General features: G+C 35.4%; 1 protein-coding gene across 26 annotated transcripts in view; it reads right to left on the bottom strand.

Moving 5' to 3' along the window:
* Positions 1 to 19,860, bottom strand: part of ERC2 (ELKS/RAB6-interacting/CAST family member 2) — a 360,031-nt gene that overhangs the window by 78,722 nt on the left and 261,449 nt on the right. For 6 of the 26 annotated variants that reach the window (XM_085516429.1, XM_085516432.1, XM_085516436.1 and 3 more), the window contains one exon: positions 19,349 to 19,414. The exons of the other annotated variants lie outside the window; for them this stretch is intronic. In XM_085516429.1, the coding sequence (XP_085372555.1) occupies positions 19,388 to 19,414 (27 nt within the window). In that variant the 3' untranslated portion in view covers positions 19,349 to 19,387. The remainder of the gene's footprint in view (positions 1 to 19,348; positions 19,415 to 19,860) is intronic. 26 annotated transcript variants of the gene reach the window in all.

The following is a 19,860-nucleotide window of genomic DNA, read 5'->3' as shown; positions in this document are numbered from 1 at the left end:
AGACGAAGCATCCACACTTCAAAAACTACCTCCTGGGAAGCAGAACCTTCTGCCTTATCTCCCTGTAGGAACTGCTAGAGATTACTATTTTAGAATGAAAGCGCGGCAAGCAAGACATTTTCTAGGCTGGGAAATAAATATTAGCTAATTCTGACTGCCTTGTTAATCACTTGATAAATCATCTTCAGAAGTGATATTAGGACCTGTGACAGTAGTTTATCTTTGTAACATCTGTCATCCAGAAGGTTATCGATCTACCCTTTACATGACATATATATGAATCAAGACACTTCAAGCCACACCTCATTTTAAGTAAAATCAGTCCAAGTTAAATAAAACTAAGGACATTACTGAATAGTTTAGGAAAAAAAAGCACATTAACTCTAGACTAAAAAAGAGTTTTAAACAAGTCAGAGTATCAAGAAAATTATACCTAAGTTAGATATGAAATTACAGAACTGCACCTTCCAGAAGTATTGTGATAACTGGAAAACAAACTGAAAATGGTGATATCACTAACTTGAATGGAAGCACTCTATTATTATTTATTGGGAAGGGGAGAGATCAGAAGTAGTTTTGTAGCAATGATTTCTCAAAGTGTAAAGCAATTTGTTGGAATAAAAAGGTGCTGGTTTGAAATACTCACAGGTAAGGACAGAATACATGTCCCTCAGTTCGTGCATGCTAGGTACTGTACATTGTTTGTGTGCAACATCAGCATTGTTTAATTACCACTGACTATAAGTAGCAACTTTTGACTGGTTACGAAGTGTTAAATCTCTTTTCTTATCTGCGACTCTTCTAGCCAACACAACGCAGGTATGGCGTACTCTAGAATGGACAGCTGTGACCTAGAAGTAACATGGAAATGTTACACTGATTGCCCTGCATGCAGAGGACTGCTGCAAGCATCTTAGTTCCATCTGCCAGGGACCAGCTCAAAATGGTTCAACCTTGGACCAAAGGCATATCTTTGGTAGGTAACAATGTGATGACCTTCAACACCAGGAACAAGACAGCTTTGCAACTGATGGACACTTCAGAAAAACCTTTGCCTGCAGAGTGTCACACAATTTCATCTGTATGATATCCCACATTCAATTCTGAATAGTTGTTACTCCTTTCATTTATTTATTTTTTATAAAGAGAGAAATATGACAAGACAATGGACTAAACCACAGCCATTAGAATCTAAACCAAAATCTAAAATTCTGCTCTAATAAGAATCTAGAAATTAATAACATGCTAGAAAAAAAGAAGTGGAATCACTCTCAAGACTAGAGTGAATCTGTGGTCATTATTTCAGGCAGTAGAAAAAGCACACAGTGTGCACCTCTCCTTCTTCCAGGGAACTTACTGAAATGTCAGCTTCTATTTCAGAAAGGCTGATTCTATCAGCACAGTGCAGATCCCCATGGCACGAGGCACCTGGGAAATGGGGGTCCATGTAATGCTTAAAGACACATTACTTATGCCATAAGAATAAGGACCAGTTCAGGGTCTGTGCCACCATACCAGTTCCTAACACATAGCAGGATACTATTTCTAACCTTTAAAATCAACAGCGTATCACCTTCCTCAAAGAACGTCTGTAATAGCTTACCCATGATAAATAAGGTTTCTTGTATTCTGCCTCACATCTGCTTCTAAGTCTTTTATCAGTCATTGCTCCATACTGTGTTCTTTGTTAAATCTCCAAAAATCCCTGATTTGTGTTTCAAAGGAAGCACCATACTGCTTGAAAATTATGCTAAAAGATGATCATTATAAATGATCCCACTAACTTGGGCATATGCAATTTCTTTATCCTCACCACTTTTCTTTTTTTAAAATTATTCTACCAGGGGAAAAAAAGGAAAAAGAAAGAAAAAATAAGAGTGCAAATAGGGCAAAGCAAACGAATGTGACATTAATGCCACTGTGAATCTTCTTTAAAAAAGCAACAGTATTATTTACAGTGTAAAAAATAAAAAAGCAGAAACCAGCTGAGTTTTCAGTCTTTTAATATGCATTAAGGTAAAATGATTACCAGGTTTAAATCCAAATATGCAGCTGATGTGCTGCATTTAGAAATCAGGTGGGAATTTTAAAAGCTGGTTTCAGAAACTGAGATGGATTACTTTATCTCCATGAACTGAAGTCCCAACAGAAAATGCTACTGAGCTACAAATATACCTAAAACAGCATTTGAAAGTGGACCTTTATGAGATTTCTATCACATCAAGGAAGAAAACAGAGGCACAGTCCTAACCTGGGCAGTAACAGCAAAGCTCTGTACAAAAAGACAGGAGTCTAAACTTCAAGCTCTAATGTTAGCAGAATTTTGACAGTTCCCTAAACAGGCTCACAACATTAGCAATCAACAATTACGTGAATTGTTCTCTAGACTGATGTATGCAAACAAAACAAGTTGTTTTGCTTTCAGACTTTTGTGATAGAAATAAAGTGTAATTAAACAAAACATCATAACACTTCTTTCTGCCATAGAGTGGTAGATTTATGGTACTCATCATAGCAATCATCTTTTAATGTTTTTAACCATTGTTATTATCTAAAGAAATTACAACTTTGAATTAAAATTAAAATTGGTTATTGTTTAAAAGAATTCCTAGGATTCTAGCTAGCAGATTTTTTTTTTTCTTTAAATAGCAAAACCAAGAAAATGAGCATTTGCTCCATCTCAGCCCCCTTCCCACTCTCCAGTGAATAAATAAACATTATTTTTATGCTTATGGCAAGCTGCCAAAGCAAAAATTGACCTCCTTGAGAGGCTGAGCTGTTATAGTCACTACCAGTGTTTGAAAAACTGAAGGAAAATCAGAGAGAAGCTAAAAATGCTAAAATTTATGTTCATCAATATGTAAGAGAAGAGAAAGACTGGCATGGTACAGTGAACACGTAGCTCTTCCAAAATAATTTAGCTTCTGCTTAAAAACAGTGAAATAAAGCCTGAAAGTTCTCTTTGCAAACAGGGATGCTGAAACTTCTTTTCACTCAGATAACTGGTTGAAATTGACGCTGGATCATTTTTTCAGATGCAAAGTCCAAAACTGTGCAGGATTTTAAGTGAAGAATAATTAGGTCCTCTAAGTTTAATGTAAACTCTTCGCTCTTTCATCGTACAATATTTCACCAAATCGTTCTCTAATTTTCCCACCAAGGTGGTTTTAATTCATCCCATTTTCATTCTTGCTAAAATCTCTGCATACTAAAAAGTACTCTAAACATAAAAGAATCTCTGAAACTCAGAAAGGGAAAGATCTAAGAACCTAGGCAAGAATGCTTCATTCACATTTTCAGTTTTCTCCAGTGCATACAATAGCTTGCACATAGCTAAGAGGCATATTCCAGTTAAACACCCAAAGTACACAACACAAAGTGCCTTAACATACCAAAACATTAATTCCTTAAAAAGTTAGTAGAAACAAGCATCAATATAGAAGACAAGCTTACTCCACTGCTGTCACTATTAATAGTAATAGCAAGATTCTAGTTATTGCTACTAGTGTCATGAGCCATCAGAACTACCAAGGACATCGGCAGAGGCAGAAGCAAGTGGGGAGAGAAGCTTTCTATTTCTGAGTATTTTCTGGAGTGAGAACATTTGATTATAGATTTCTGTGCAGACCTTTTTATCTTCTCCATGGTTAATCAGTACATTCTCATGGATAGACAGGCATACATTTTTAAAAAGTCTCTTCTGCTTCTTCTATAAAAATACAAGTTGCTGGTCAAGCACAATCCTCTTATTTCTGAATGATCTTTAACTCAACTCCTATTCATATTTTCTGAAGGTCTTTTAATATACTATTTATTATGCATTTGGATTACAGTGCATTCAACATTATAAGCACTAAGTAACACAGTGCATAATGTTTGTACAGTTCCCACTCTATTAGAGGAGCCTCATATAATATACAGTTTGATTTAGGGGGCATCATCTTAATAAGAAGATATGTCTGGTTCAAAGCTTTAGTTTTGAGAATAATTTACCCCATGCTACTGAGGGTGTATGAGTCAATTCTGAGAGCTAATAATTTAAATAGCTTTGACCATCATTCTAATTACACATACATTAAAAGGAAAGAGTCTTGATGTTGCTTTTATTAAATATCAACACAGAAATCAGGTAGTGCCGGAAGATGCATAATTGGGCTCCCTCCAAATGACAGATATTGTTTATTTCAGTGCACTGTAAGAGTAAAATACCAAATACATTTATCATCTTAAATAAAATGCAAAGATTATTAATAGATCAAGGGGAAAATTGGTCCCTAATGAAAAATGTGATTTTTTTTTTTCAGCTTCAACTGCAACTGACTACTAAGTTTTAATTTGGAAATGCTACGATGTTTGTTGAACTAGAACTGAAACACAATTTCAACCATAGTCAAACTCAGCCTAGAGATTAATTGAAAAGTTTATTGGTTCAAAACTCAGACAATAAAATTTAGCAATGTCACACGTTTTTCAAGTAAATTAAAAGGTGGGAGATCAGAGTTTTTCATCTGCATTGTTTGGTAAGAGGCCTTATCAGATACATTTATTTCTAATGCAATTTAAATGGCATCCAGTGGATTTAAGCACACATGAGAGTTAAAAGCCTTTCTTAAGAAGAATGCCATTCTTTATTGTACTTAATCAAAAAAATCAAACAAGATCAGAAGAAACCAGATCTGAGCTGAGTTCTCTACCCTACTTTAATTCTGAAAATCTTCAGAACCTGCCAAAGTTGTTGGAATCATTTCACAAATTATTATTATTTGACCATCACACCTTCTGGAATTTTAAAAATAAAGCTTAGGAGAAAGTTTTCATGTTGCTTATCTTCATAAGTAATGTGTATCAGCAAGGCTTACTTTTCACCATGCAGGATAAAGGAGCAGACTCGACATTAGGAAATGTTAATTATAAAGTGCCACGAAATACAGAATGGTCTGTGAAAGGAAGCCTGCTTGGCAGCAACTGTGAAAACTAAACCAAGGTATTTGAAGACTAATCTGCTGCTGAATGTGGTCTTACAAGTGCAGCTTCAGAAATGAGGATAAAAGATACTACTGCTGTCCAGTCACAAATCACTTCAGATAAAAGCACAAAAACAACAGTAACAACAACAAAAAAAATAAAACTACCACCCTGAGATGTGCTTTTTGATAAACCAAATTATAATCGTAAGGAGTGATGAGAAACAATCATTCAGAATTACAATGAATGTCCTCCTGTCCTGAGCTTTTTAGTTTAATATGCCTTGACTCAAAAAACAGATATACAAAGATTCAACAACTCAAATCATTTCTTTATATAGACTTACACATATCTTGTAAGATAATAAATCAATTACAAAGCTCAATTTCAGCATACCTTATTACTAGCTGTATCACAAAGACCAGCAAACTGGGAGGTAAAGCTGCTTTAGAACTGATGCTTATCTGACTTCAACATGTCTTTCCTCATGTTTCAATCAAAGAACAGTTTCTGTTATCCTACTCAGAAAATAGTGATAGCAGGACACATAGCCAGCCCTAAAAACTGCTAACACAGGGGCCTTATTGTGGAAATAACTCACCTGCAGTTAGACATCACATACAGGGTAGCTTGCAACTGAAGAGAAAGAATGGATTTAGCAGTAACATTCTTTCAAAGTCTTCTGCTGCTTTACCAGAAGAACAGCTGTGAGGCAAAACAAGGCCTTGTTCCACAGGTGAGTCACCTTGACCTCTTCCAGATAACCACAGAGATGGTCTTTCAACAGCCAGGCTATTGTAATCACATGTTACTAAATACAACATTGTTCCATCAAAAGTCTTTGTGAAAAGGTGGTGTGTATCTTAATGTTGATGACAATATATTTTAAAAATAATCATTTTTTCATTAATAATCTAACTCCTGCTACCTTCAAACTGTTTGGTGCAGCATTTTTTTTTGTTGGTTTTGTGTTCTTTAGTTACAATATAATAACAATATTAAACATCAGAGTGCAAGAGAGTGTTACCATTTGGCATATTATTTGAAAAAGCACCATCTTTTGGCAGAACATTTGAAATACAGTCCTAGAAGCATAGTTTCAAAAAGAATAATGCTCAAAATTGAATACAGTAGTGAAAAGGAACCAGCCCAACTGCAGGGCAGTCCATTGAGACATCATCTCTATGACAGAAAGGAGTGAATTTCCTGAATTCCTAACTTAAGCAAGGACCTTCTGTACTTCTGTACTTAGGGCAAATGAGAGTAAAAGCTTTGTAAACTTAAAACATACATTGTGTGATTTCATTTATTTTTCATATCAGTGGAATCTGTTTACTCCTTAAAAACATATTAATGTAACACAAAAGTCTTCAGAGGTTACATTTAAACATTACAAGAAATGAACTGACTCCAGGAGGATGAGTACCATTCTCCTACAAAAGTAAAACAGAAAATTAAAAGTGAAAATCCTTCTAGGATTTCATATCATCACTATTGCTTCCAGGAAATAGCTGCTAATATGTAAAATCCCTAGGGATTTAAACAATAAACCACAAGGACCAACATACTGACCTTCAACCTAAAATAACTTTTGCTGCATATTGACCTTACTCATACAGTTGTTTCTTTGCCTTGATAAATAGAATATTAAGCACACTACATTTGGTACCTTTGTTAACATAAGAAATTCCCATGAAAAAATGTGTGTAAGAAATACCTTAGACCTGGATGTGCTCACTTTGCCAGTTTCTAACCACTTTGGTAAGTAAAACTTCCTGCCAGTGTGAACAACTAGATCCTTTGGGATAGAAAACTGGCATGCTCTACCTCATCGTGCTGGCCCTAACACCACACAGCCAGTTAAAGAGATATTCACTGACACATATTCCAGCACACATGTTCTGCTCCAACTGTAAATGGAAAGCAAACTGAGGCACTATTGCTGAGTATGTCTTTTATAACCTATTCACTCTTTACTGGAAAAAAATGTTTTCTGAATGCTACTGGTCAAGGTAGGTTCTCAAAATAGTAAGCACTGTTTGACTGCGCCTATAACGAAGACACAAACCATATAGCTAAACATGCAAATTTAGCAGAATGGGTAAATACTAAACGGACTTCATGTGGGTTCAGCTCAGATATAAGTGATGGGAATAACTGACTGTGAAAGCTTCAAACTCACTCTCTGTGTAAACAGAATAAAAATAAAAAAAAAAACTTTGGCACAACTACTCAATCCCCTGACCCTGGAAGAAAATCAAGCCAAGTGACCAAAGGAATTTAGATTCAGACTTTCTCAAATATGTCAGAAAGATGAAATATTGTATTTAAAAAAAAAATAATAATAATCTTATTCACTAAACAATGAACCACATCATTTATTCTTTCAACTGGAAACCCTGATTGATTTATGATTCAATGAATATCAAATTTCCAAGTGTTCAGAATCTAAAACTAATAGGAAATCTAGAAAATCCTTAATCCAAGCAGTACAACATGTTTATATTCTCAAACTTATAATGCCCTTGCAAGCATAAAAGTAAACCAACAAAATGTATGTGTAGCAAGCCAATTCATTATTTTTCTTTGAAGTTTTTGTAAATAGGATGGCAAATCAGTCTGTGTTATTATAGGAAAGGAAAATTACACCAGAAGCCATCTCTTCATTTCTTTTTCTTTTTTTTTTTAAATATGGACACTGACTGTCTAATTTCTAATGATACTATAAGCATTTTGAATTTATTTAAGTTCAATGGCTGTACAGTAATTTACTGAGTGATAGATAACCTAGTCAGATTCCTACTTGGAAATTCAATAAACAGCACTATCCTAACCACAAAACCAAAATTGTTGAGTTCACACATTTAAGGCTTCTGTGCAACAGGTTTTCTTTTTACCAAATGACAAATGCTTGAGAAAACACTACAGACATGATCTGGAATCTAGTAGGACAGATTTCTGCCTAGACACAAGCTTAAATCTGATGAATTCAAACCTCACACATTTCTTTTTTCTTCCAGCATTGGGAATTCCTTGATAGTGTACTGACATTTTGGTCGTAGACTTTACCATGACACATGTCTTACATAACAATGCAAACAGTATGCAGCTCTAAGAAATTCAGAAGTGATATTTACTACATTTTACATGAAAAAGATGCAGCCATCAAAAAGTATATTGTTTCATGATATCTCTAAGCATGTGATTAATTCCTTTACTGTAACAGCATTTTGTAAAAAGAAAGATAAATGTAAATCCACACAGACACACTATTTCAGGGAAGCCAACATTTTCATCTCATCCAAAAATATATCTGTACAAATCTTTGTTGATGCTTGACTTCCATCCGATTCACTTTTTTGATCTTCATGTACATACTGGGCTTGGTCTTCAGAAAACAGTACATAAAAGGAATTGGAAATGTAAGTCTTGGTGTGCTATATCATACTGCATTCCAGTTTTATGTCAAGATTTTTTATTACATGTTAATTTTGTTTTAAAATAGAATTCTTTCTCCTAAATCTGCAAAGCTTTTGATTATTGACTCTAAAGCACATAGATGTTCACATAGTAAAGTTATTGAAACTATGCACACAGACTATAGGTTAAGAAATGCCAAATCCTCCCATTGTTTCCAAATTTTTGTTCTGTCTTGGATATCATACAAGCTGTACTATAAAATACAATGTTATCTCTGCCAGAAACTGCTAGAGTGAGAACAAGTGTTTAAAAGTTGCCTTAGAAATTGGCAGTAAAGATCTAGAATTCTTACGCTGGCAGACAACAGAAGTCTGTAGTTATCCCTGATTTCATATTAATAAGTTTCTAGTTTTTCTCTTCAAAAATTCTTCTTTATATACTACAGCAAAGTGGACAAACATGAATCATAATGTCTCTGTTTTTAAGGAAAACAACAAAAGGAATTCCTATGAAAACAGGTTACATTTGGAGTGGAATAATGGTTTTGCCAATTACTGGTCCTTGAAAGTCTTTGTAGTCTGGATTGACTATCAGATAAACTGTATTTTCATGTGACGTTATCCAAAGATAAATGCACAGAGACTTAAGAAAGTGGAAATGAGAAAATAGAAATAAAAGGGAGCTCAAAAAAGGTGGAGAAAATAAAGATCCTTCAAGAATAACTCTAAGAGAGAAAAGAAATAATGACTATTTTATCTCTCAGTCCTGTGTTGTTCTCCCCATATCCTAATTCTAGCTCTAAAGCTAATTTTAAATGGTAAACAATTTACCTACCGCCTTCATTGGACTTAACCCAAATAACATGTTTAGTCATTCAACTTTTCACTCCATCATCTCAGAAGCTGAACCTTGCCAAAACAAACTATGCCCCATCACAATGCTAAAACTAATGAGGTTCTTCAGCTCCTTTCTGATTTCACCATATGAGAACTCGTTCACATAGTCAATGAGCCTGTCTCTCTCAATCACATACAACAATCACAGGGTTTTGAGAACTCTCTTTTCATCAGTCTTCTAGCTCACAAAACCAATCTCTTCCTTGTCACTGACACATCAGCAGCACAAAACTTTCTTCCTTCCTTATTACTAACAGTGGACACGACACAGCAGAAGACAGCACATTATTTACCCAAGGTTATTACTTTATACAAACTATAGTAATGCCACAGAAAATGCAATATTTATTATTTGACCAAGCCCACATAAATCTTCATGAACCATTAAGTTTTAAGAGGTAAGATCACCTGCTAGCAGAATCTACAGCTCACCACCTAACTTATACGCTGACCCATGTGCTTAAAGGAAGACAAAATAAAATGATTTTAAAATGTACGCTTAATACCATATTGTGATATATGTTATATTATATAGTTGTACATATCCCACACCAAAGTACCAATGGCAACAAGATACTAGGAAGGGAAACCAGCCTTTTGCATGATCCCACTTCCTGTACGTGGTTTAAAACTACTTTTTTTTCCCCCCTCCACTTTAATCCTCTATTTCAAAGCACCATCTGGGCAAAATGTGCTTTAATATAGCCCAGTGATTTATTTCTTCCTTGCAACAATATTTTGCAATAAAAATGTGCATGCAACAATTTCATGCAAAACTGCCCTAAAGACATTTGGAATAGTACTTGTAAAGACAATCTGTTTTTTAAGAAAGGGCAAGCAGTAACTTGCATTTTGAATGACACATCTACGTTTCAACAGCAGCTTCAAGGAAACATTTACATTTGAAAAATCCCTACTCTGACCTCTTTTTTCTCCCCCAGTTTGCTTGCTGGCAGATAGGAGCACATGACAAATGAACCTAATTTAAGTGGGCTGAATGCCAGATTGCCTGTTAAAAAAGAGCACCTGATTGAACATTAGGTGAGAGGTCAGTGACACTGAACACCAGCAGGTGTAATAACAACTGCAGGCTTTTTGTAAAGGAAACGCAAACAAGAATTTACCCCGAGGACATTATGGATAGCGCCTATCTTCTTAGGCACCAAGTGATTGGCAGGAGGTTCTTAAATCAAGGTATTCGATGGTGCTTTGTTCACCTGAATCATGACAGAACTTTGAGCAGCATGTCATGAAAGCTGAAGTCTTTAGCTAACATCATAAAACAACACATAAATAACCAGTGAGGGGGGAAAAAAACATAACAAACAGCTTTTCTACTGTTAAGAGAGGATCAAAATTCAGAGAATAAACCACACGGCATCTCAGTACCTGTTTTCTCCCTGCTACAAAGCCTTTATTCACCTGTCACCATTTAAAAACCCAACTGTTGGAACTACTCTACCCATCAGTTGTGGGGGAAAAAAAAAAAAAAGTATAAAAATATAAGGAAATAACATTTCAAAACACTGTAATTTCATCTCATTATAGTGCATTAATTTGTCAAACACTTTCCCTGCAGGATTGAACGTTATATATTCCAAATACTGCTTTATATTCCAAATACTCATATTAGGAGAGTAACTCGTTGATAAACAATATTAAGAGTCTTAAGAGAGGCTATTCATTAAAAACATTCTCACTTGTTTGATCATACTAATAGATAAATACTAATGGGTGTTTTTGTCATTATATTCTGATTTAAATTGGAAAGCAGACAATGATCATGAACATGAGAACAGCATGGCTACCAGTCTTTGAATTTTTGAAGTTCTTTGAAACGTCCTCTAAGAGGAGACAAAAGCAGCAATTAAAATAATTCTAAGCTATGTTTATTACCTGAAATTTGCTTTGTGGGCGCTGAGCTTACTTTTGTCCAATCTGCTCACTTAGGGGAGAAAGTGCATACGTGTTGATCACCTGCTGGGCAGTGGTGGGGAATCTATCCTTTGATCAAAGGGAAACATACTGGTTTTACTTTACATCCTGTCTCTCTAGCTCTCAACTGGCCTGTAGCTGGGGGGATTCATTTCAGGATTTTTCTTTATTCCCAGTATTCTGTTACTTGCTGCATACCACCACCAAAGGCATCGGTGCTAAAACCAAACACGCTTTGTGGTACATCCATACAACAGACATCAAAATGGAAACAATATTTAAGCAAAACCTGTAAGATCAAGTTTGCTGAAATCCTGCAACACATGCAGCTTTTGAACACTTCAAGATCAAATCAAAGTTTGACAGGCAGAGTTATGGAGAGAATCAGTACATTTAAACCTGTCAATCCTCAAAAGAAAATAGAGTATATTGGTACAAGTTAAGCTAACAATTCATTTTTGTCTTGGTGCTAACAGCAGTTGACTATGGGTAGAGTGGTTTTTACTTTTTTGGTTTGGCTTTTTATTGATAGAGTGTATTTCGTTTTTTCTGTAACTGAAGCAGAGTTCTCACTCAGCTTATCTTAAAATACATTCTTTGAAGCTACATTGCTTTCAAAAGGGAAAGAAAGGGGATTTTTGTTTTCTGACTCGTATACTCTGACTCTTATACTCTTATACTCTTATTTTTGGATAAACCTTTCCCAAGCTTTCCCCAATTAATAAGACTGTCTGAAGAAGATTCACATTCTGTTTTAATGCTTACAATATCAGGACCTCTCTCTTCTACAGAAACAGAAGTTGCTCTGAGACACTGCAATGTTTGTAGCTGTATTCACACACACTGAAAAGAAATGTAACTGAAAAAAAAAGAATCAGCCTTATCAGAACAAGCACTTCTCTCCCTTGCAATCAGTTGCAGGTGTTCTTTTTGGTTTCACTTTCAATTCTAAATCTATTAAATCTATTACTATCAACAGATTATTTTATGATTTATCATTTTTTCTTCAAATGAACAGCAATCCAAGTTCTAAATATTTTTCCATCTACTAACCACTCACCAGAAATACATTATTTTTCTGCCATAAAGTCAATTTAGAATTGAAGAAAAAGATCTAGAAGACAAATGACAACAACCACAGAAGAGATGGAAGTTAAAGCTACATTGATAAAGAGATCCAGGGGAAAACAGCAAATAGACTTCAAGCTGTTGTATATTCTTTAAAACTATTGACCAGTGGGTAAATAATTTCCACAGGAGTACTGCAAAGACTATATGAATTGCTCAACAATTTTACCAGCCATTGAGAAATAGAAAGTGAAATAGTATGGGTTTTCATTAAATCTAACTACAGATGTCAAACATTAAGTACTTAAATCATACAGTTGGGCAGAAAAGAAAAATTAGAAGGTCAGGAAAAAATTCTTTTAGAACATGATATTGGAGCCAAGTCCAACACTGGTTCAGGAGTTCTTATAAAAATGTTTTATGAAAGAATTTTTTAATAAATGTTATTTATTTATTTATTTTCCCTTCGCAATTACTGCAACTAGGAGAGAATACCCAATTACTCTAAGAAAAAAAATAAATATAATAAAAATGTGAGGGTGATCTCATCATAGTTTCTACCTAAAAGGCTTGAATACAATTAGAACATCGGGATCTGTTATTACTTATACAGGTATAAATTCCTATAGAGGTACAAAACCAATTTAAGTAAGACCTAAAGACTCTAGCTGCATAAACAAAATCATCTTAGCAAACGTAATAAACAAATCATTAAAAACTTGCCTCAGTATTTACATTTGACCCAATCCATATTCAGAAGGAGCCAGGTCAGCAGATACAATAGGTACACAAAGAATGTGAGTGCTCTGTGCCTCTTTGATCACAAACAAAGATTTCCTCTTCAGACACATTACGGTCATCAGTAGTCACTTCATAGACACTTACAGATTGAACTTGAAGTCGGCCATACAGAGCAAAGGTTTCAGTTGAGTTTGGTATTTATCACCTGATGAGTTTCAAGTTCCTAGAACCATGCATGGCAGAATTTATCAGATTTTTAGTAGAGTAATCCCAGCTTTCTCTTATTTTGGAAAAAAAGCTTTTTCCAAAATTTAACAGGGATTTACAATCCCAAATTGTAGTTCTTATATAAAATGCAAAATATACTTTACTGATCTCTTTGCTTGTATCTGGTAAAAATCCATCTGCAAAACTAACAAGGAGGTTCTGATTAGTTAAGCGAGAGAATTGCTCTGGCTTCACTTAAATCATTTTAAAAACTTGATTACCTAAGTTTTTGCAAGAACCTTTAAAGATAAAATGATTTCAGTAATGGCCTTTTTATTTTACCTTATGGACTCTGTTTTCTTCCAGATAAAGTTTTAAAACTCTATTCTGTTAGTATCGCTAGCTGCTCTTCACTAACCATCAACTGGATGATAACACACAGCTTCCAACAGAAATAACCATGTCAGAGTACCATCTAATCCACAACAGGCAATGACGAAGAGGCTTACATCCATTAAATTCTACCTTTTATCACATTCTACAGTGTTAAAAATTGTCCAAATATGTTATTTATTGTGGAAGAGTAAAAAAGAACAAGACTGATGATTGCAGGTCCTGTGATTGTTGTCTTTAGGATGACTACATGAAAAGCTTTGAAGCTGGGCTCACCAGCTCCCTTTTCAGTCTGTTTGCACACCTTATGCACCTGTACTGAAGAAGCTGAGGCCAAAGTTCAGACAGAATGGCTTCACTCACACAACTGACAAATGACAGACAAAAAACTTTTGAATTTATAAAATAAAGTTTGCTGTCTAGGCATGAGGGTGATTTGGTGTCTCATAAATACCAAGAATAAGATAAGATAAATGCCTGTCAGAGTGAAATAAAAGACACCTAGTTTTTGCAGGTCTCTTTGAAAATGCACATACATATGTATATATTTCCACAGATGTTTTCCAAGTAAGACCATGAACAAATCCAAGGGAAGAAATTACTCTGATAAACTGAGTGAAAATTTACCAGTACTGAAATAAATAACAAGAATCACTGATTTCAGTGTGTCCGGGGCTTCAGCATCTGACCTTAACTCTGTCATTTATTTGGCCAAAGCAGAGTTGTAACAAAATTAAGAAACTGGGTTTGATATTTTGCTTTTTGTTTTTGCAAAAGAAAATGTTGATTTTCTCCACTGATAGTTGACTTACTATGAAACACATTAGTTTCATATTTGTCAATCACTTCACTTATTTCCAGCATATAAGCTATAATAAATAGCCAAATAGATACAACTAAATAAATTGGTATTTACTTTCAATGAAAATCCTGCCTTAAACTGTGGACAGTTAGTACCTGAAAATAGTAGCAGTAGTAATGTCATCCTTAACAAACAAACAAACAAACAAACAAACACAGAACAGAACAAAAAAACCTTTCAAATCTTTTAAATTAAAATAAAAATCTTCAGGATCTTATATTATGAATACAAATATTTTAACAAGAAAAAGGAACACTAGTCACAAATCTGCCCACATTTTGCAATGCTAGCATTCCTTGGAGGTTCCTCCTTTTTTTCAGTAAAACCCAAGCTACAGTAACACAAGATTCATGTCTAAAAAACAGAAATGCAAAATGCCCTTGGGCTCCATTCAATGTAGCAACATCCTAATTATGCTAATTAAGCATAGAGCTGGTATTTTCTATGAGAGAATTAAAATGAACACTGCAAACAGTCATGCTCCTTATTTTTCCACTGCTTTGCATGCTACTGAGACTCATTTCAAAGTCAATGTGTTTTTTCCAAAACAAGCTATGCAGAATATCCAAACATTAAAAAACACAGATTTACAAAAATCTTGACTTAAAATAATGGAAATATAAAGCAGAACAATGGCTGATTGTTAATGTCTTTAAACATGTCCTTATATAGCAGTGTGACCAAATGATGCTATGCTTTATATTGCTATTAGCAAGAACACTGTGAGAGAAAGCTGTTCGCCACATCTCCACAAAGACAAAGCCAGGCACCACATTTGTTTTAAAGCAGCCTTCTCCTCATTTTCCCTGTAAACACATACAGAACACACTCAGTAATTAGAAACAAACAGTAAACATTTGCCTGAGCAATAACTGAGAAGCTTTACTCTTCCACCCATTCTGTACTGTTTTGCTTGGAAGGCTTCTTACTTTTTAGTGAATGACACTGATTTCTTCCTAAGAGCGACTCCACCAGGGCTACTAAGGCAAAGGTTTAAAATTACAGACTTTACATTCAGCCCTGGGTCCAAATTCAGCAATCCAGCTTTATGATTCTAGTTTCAAAAACATTACCCTCCATTTGCCACCAGGAACAATCTTCAGACCCTCAGTTTCAGGTGTGAAGATAACTCAATTCTAAGGATATAACAATCAATAAACTTGTCCAAACACTCTTAAGCATCTTTTAAAACATTGACCTTATTTCACATCTGACAAGAATAAAGCCTCCGTTACTGTACAAACATGATACTGTAATAACAAGTTTTGTGTTGATTTGTGTTACAGAAGCACGAGGACAAAAGCCTTAATAGTTTTCTCAGGTCTGCTGCACTTCAGTGGTGGGAAGAGGAACAGAAAAAACAAGCACTTTCTTCTACCTGCACATCTCAGCTGTGCCATGAATCTTACTTTCTGAAAGTCACATGGATTCAGTTACCCGTGACAGACTGCTGCATCAGCTCAATACTTAAAAGTAATCATCACCTTCTGATTTTCTTTGCTTTCTTCAGTAGGGGTAAACAGAGGGGAAAGGATCGTGTTTCTAACAAGTCCCAACTAGTGCAGCTACATGTGCTACCAGATTTCTTGCCAGTGAGATCCCTCTAACCATGGTCCCGTTCCTTAGTGAGCAATGGGCTCTCTTACCACACATTCTCATCCTGCCACACCACAGCTCCATCATTTCGTGTCATTCTTCCCTTGTATTTGAGCATTGAAGTAGAAAGAATTAGAGGACCAGCCTGCACTGTCCTTACTTAGGTGGAGAACTACTTTTGATTCCATGAGTACCATCTGCATGGTACCTAAAAGAAGACCAATAGCACTATAAAATCAGGACAAAACTACACTTGAAATAAAAAAGTTCCAAAGTGAAATATCTTGGTATTTCAGGCACTTTTTGATTCATGTTCTTAGATCAGAAGATGGTCTTTGGTTGCATTCAGATGCACAAATTCAAAATTGTCCAGCTTCTAAACCAGACATAGCCAAAGCTCAAAGCAAATACAGAAGATACCATCATTATTTTTTTTTCCCCAAATTTAAAAAAATAATAATTCTCAAACTAAAATTCTGCTCCAAATCAGGTATTGATCAGTACATGAACATCAGAGTGACAGAAAAAACGTACAGTTCAAAAAGCCATCACTTACAGTGTTCATCATTCCCACAAGCTGCATGGCCCAAGCGGTAGAACGAAGGAGGTGTACATCTCAGAGCTGATTGCCTCTGATGTCTATAAAGGTGCAAGTTCTGCCCAGAGCTGTTCCCATGACTGGGCTGCACACAACAGCCCCCTCACATGGATTCTGTGGCCTCTGTATGTTTAAACTGAACCTTTTCTCATGTTTGGACACCTCAATGTCTCATCTGGTTAGCAGCTCATTTTTCTGAAAGTTTCTAGGACCTTAATTATACTTTAGACCTTTACCCACTTAAGAAACTTAGTTGAAATGAAATAAAATTCCAGACGGTAAAAATATTAATGGATAGCAGTCTACTCACACTTAAGGATATGGGGAATACTGCCCAGAATTCATTCTCCACACCTATCAGGCCACCCTGAATTCACAACGGTTTATGGTAATATTGCATACAAAGAACTGAGCCAGTCTTTGGCAACAGCGGATGCACACAGAAGTTCTAATCAAGTGGCTTATCACTTAGAAACAGGCTTATCTAAGCTTATCCTTGGCCAATTACATGGAGTTAATGGAATTAATGTTTCATGCACCTATATATTTCCTGTTCTCTAAAACAAAATGATGAACAATTATAGTCTCAAGAAGAATTGGATTGACACTTCAGAGCACCACATAAACTAGGTATCAGCCTACAGCCTGTCTAGTAAATGGGAAATGCCAGATTATAGCTACATTATTTTCTAGTAGTTTTCACACATCCAGCCTGGCCTTGAATGCCTCCAGGGATGGGGGATCCACAACCTCCTTGAGCAAGCTGTTCCAGTGCATCAGAATTTGTTGTGAATTCTCACCCTTTGGCAGGCACCCCCACACTAGGGATGCTGCTCTGGCCCAGGGATAGGTCTGCACACCAGCATAGGGCAGAGGAGAAGCTCTGCCTTCCACCAGCTGCAGGCTGCACTGCCTCAGTAAGTCTCCTTCACTTGAAAAGAAATAGTAGACAATGTATTTGTCAGGAGTCAGTTATATAGCAATACCAGATAAATTCTGCTGGTATTGGAACAAAAGAGTCAGAGAGGATTGTCTGTTTTTAAATTGGAAATATGTATGGGTCAGGAAAATAAATGAATATTTACCCTCCACACCCAAACAAATGAATTATGCTGGCAAGCAGCTGAAAATTATATTACTTTTAAAAAGCAACATAAGCTATCATTAAAATATCATGCAGCTGCCTTAACAGAATTTGCTAATTGCTTAAAACAGAACACTAAGAAAACCCATACACCTTTCTTAGATTTTTATGTGAAAAAGAACAATTCCTGACTTGTTTCATGGCTGCTTAATTTCAAGAAAGAAGAAAGTAATTAGAAGAAGTTATTTAGTATATTAATCATATTCTTTTGTTATCACATGCAACCATATGTGTCGTGTGAGCACCTGATGGAGCTATGGGTGTCCCTGCTCACTGCAGGGGTTGGACCGGATGGCCTTTAGGGGACCCTTCCAACTCAAACAATTCCATGATTCTATGATTCTATGTGTATGCTTAATTTTTTAAAACAAAATGCAAATGATTATGGATATCACTAACCTCGCATCATTTGCAACTGCTCTGAACAGCAAGTATAACCAAAGGTTTCTTTAAAGCAAAGATGTTAGCAACAAGAACATTGGTAATTTTATTCCTGTCATGTAGACTGAGTGGCTTGTAGCATGGCTTATAACAGCACTGGAAGCAAAACAAATCATACAGTCTTCAGCTTGGGGTGACAGAGGCCAAAGCAATATAAAGAGTAAAGTATGACAGTTTTAATAACACGTTAGTCACAAGCACGTTAATCTTCACTAATGTGAGTAGATTTTGCTCCTCTGAAGTCCCACTGTACCAAGCAGAATTGTTCCAGTAAGAGGAAATACCAAGAGACCGTTTTATAGGCAGGAAGCACCAAGGTCTGGTACTCTTGTGCTGTCCTTGGCACTGTCAAGTGCCTATAGCAATTGTGAGCTGCAGCAGGTTACTGACAGCCTCAGAGGTGAGCACCAGGAGAGTGGACGTGCACTGATTAATAGCTGAGACAAAGCAACCATGAAGCATTTACTCACACTTGAAAGAGAAAAACAAAATAAGCTGCACCTTCTTACTTTTAAATATCACTGTCATGTTAAAGTATGAGTGTTCATAATTCATAAAAAGGTCATACTTTCCTTATTAAGCATTTGCTGCTTATGTTAAAATTCCAATTAAACATTTTAACTTATTTATTTGTTTTTTTTTCATACGTACTACAAGCAATATTCCATTAAAATCAGGCACTTAATCTGTGGCAAATTTTCTTAAGTAGCAAACTTTCATACTAATTCTGAAAAGATATTGTAGTTTTCTTACAGGGAGTTTCACGATGATACAGCAGATTAATACCAGTTTAAAGAAATTCTCATTTGTCAAACACAGGGAATTATTTAGGCAGCTGCAGAGACAAATATACTTCCCTCAAAGTTTCAGACCTGCCTACATCTTTAACCAAAACAGGGTATGAAAAGGTTAAACAATTAGACCATTACACATCGTAATTTCTCATCGTTCATTGCAAAGGAGAAAGCACTTTTATACAGCTCACAAACACACTTGTTGAGTAACATAAAGCTCCATGCAGTTTAAAATAAAACAAGACAAAGTAGACTGCAATTTGAAAGAGATAGAAAAGAGTTTCTCACCCCTCAAAATAAAACTGGAACTTTGGTTTATAGGAACGGCTATGCCCATATACCCTCCTCATCATCCTGTGTGGCAGACATTAGGAGATGCATAGAGATGTTAGCATTGGAATGAAAGAAGAAAAGGTTAGTTACTTTGGTGCATGTAAAAGACACTGTTCTTGCCTTTTAAAAACATATTTTTTTAATGAAAGCCAGTGAAAGCAAATGAACAAATCTGTGTTAATAAACAAGAATTTGCATCTATAGCAACCAAAAACAATGACCTAAACATTTTTCTCACCCAGTTAAGACAGTGTGTAGGATGTAGATTATGAGATTAAATATTAAAAGATTATCTGTTTTTTAACTGCATGCAATTGCAATTCCAACCAACAATGACAGCAGAAACAGATTAAACCTTCAAAGTAAATAAAGTAATTACTATAATCAAATTGTCTTACATTTTGTTTGGTTGAAAGATACAGAAACTGCTATAGAATTAGAAAAATCTGTTGCTAGTTAAGTACAAT

This window comes from Coturnix japonica, chromosome 15 (genome assembly GCF_054131305.1).
Source record: "Coturnix japonica strain WE chromosome 15, WE-NBRP24, whole genome shotgun sequence".
NCBI classification, from domain to species: Eukaryota; Metazoa; Chordata; class Aves; order Galliformes; family Phasianidae; genus Coturnix; species Coturnix japonica.
The sequence above is the reverse complement of the archived record's forward strand: the minus strand, read 5'-3'. Positions and strand labels throughout refer to the sequence as shown.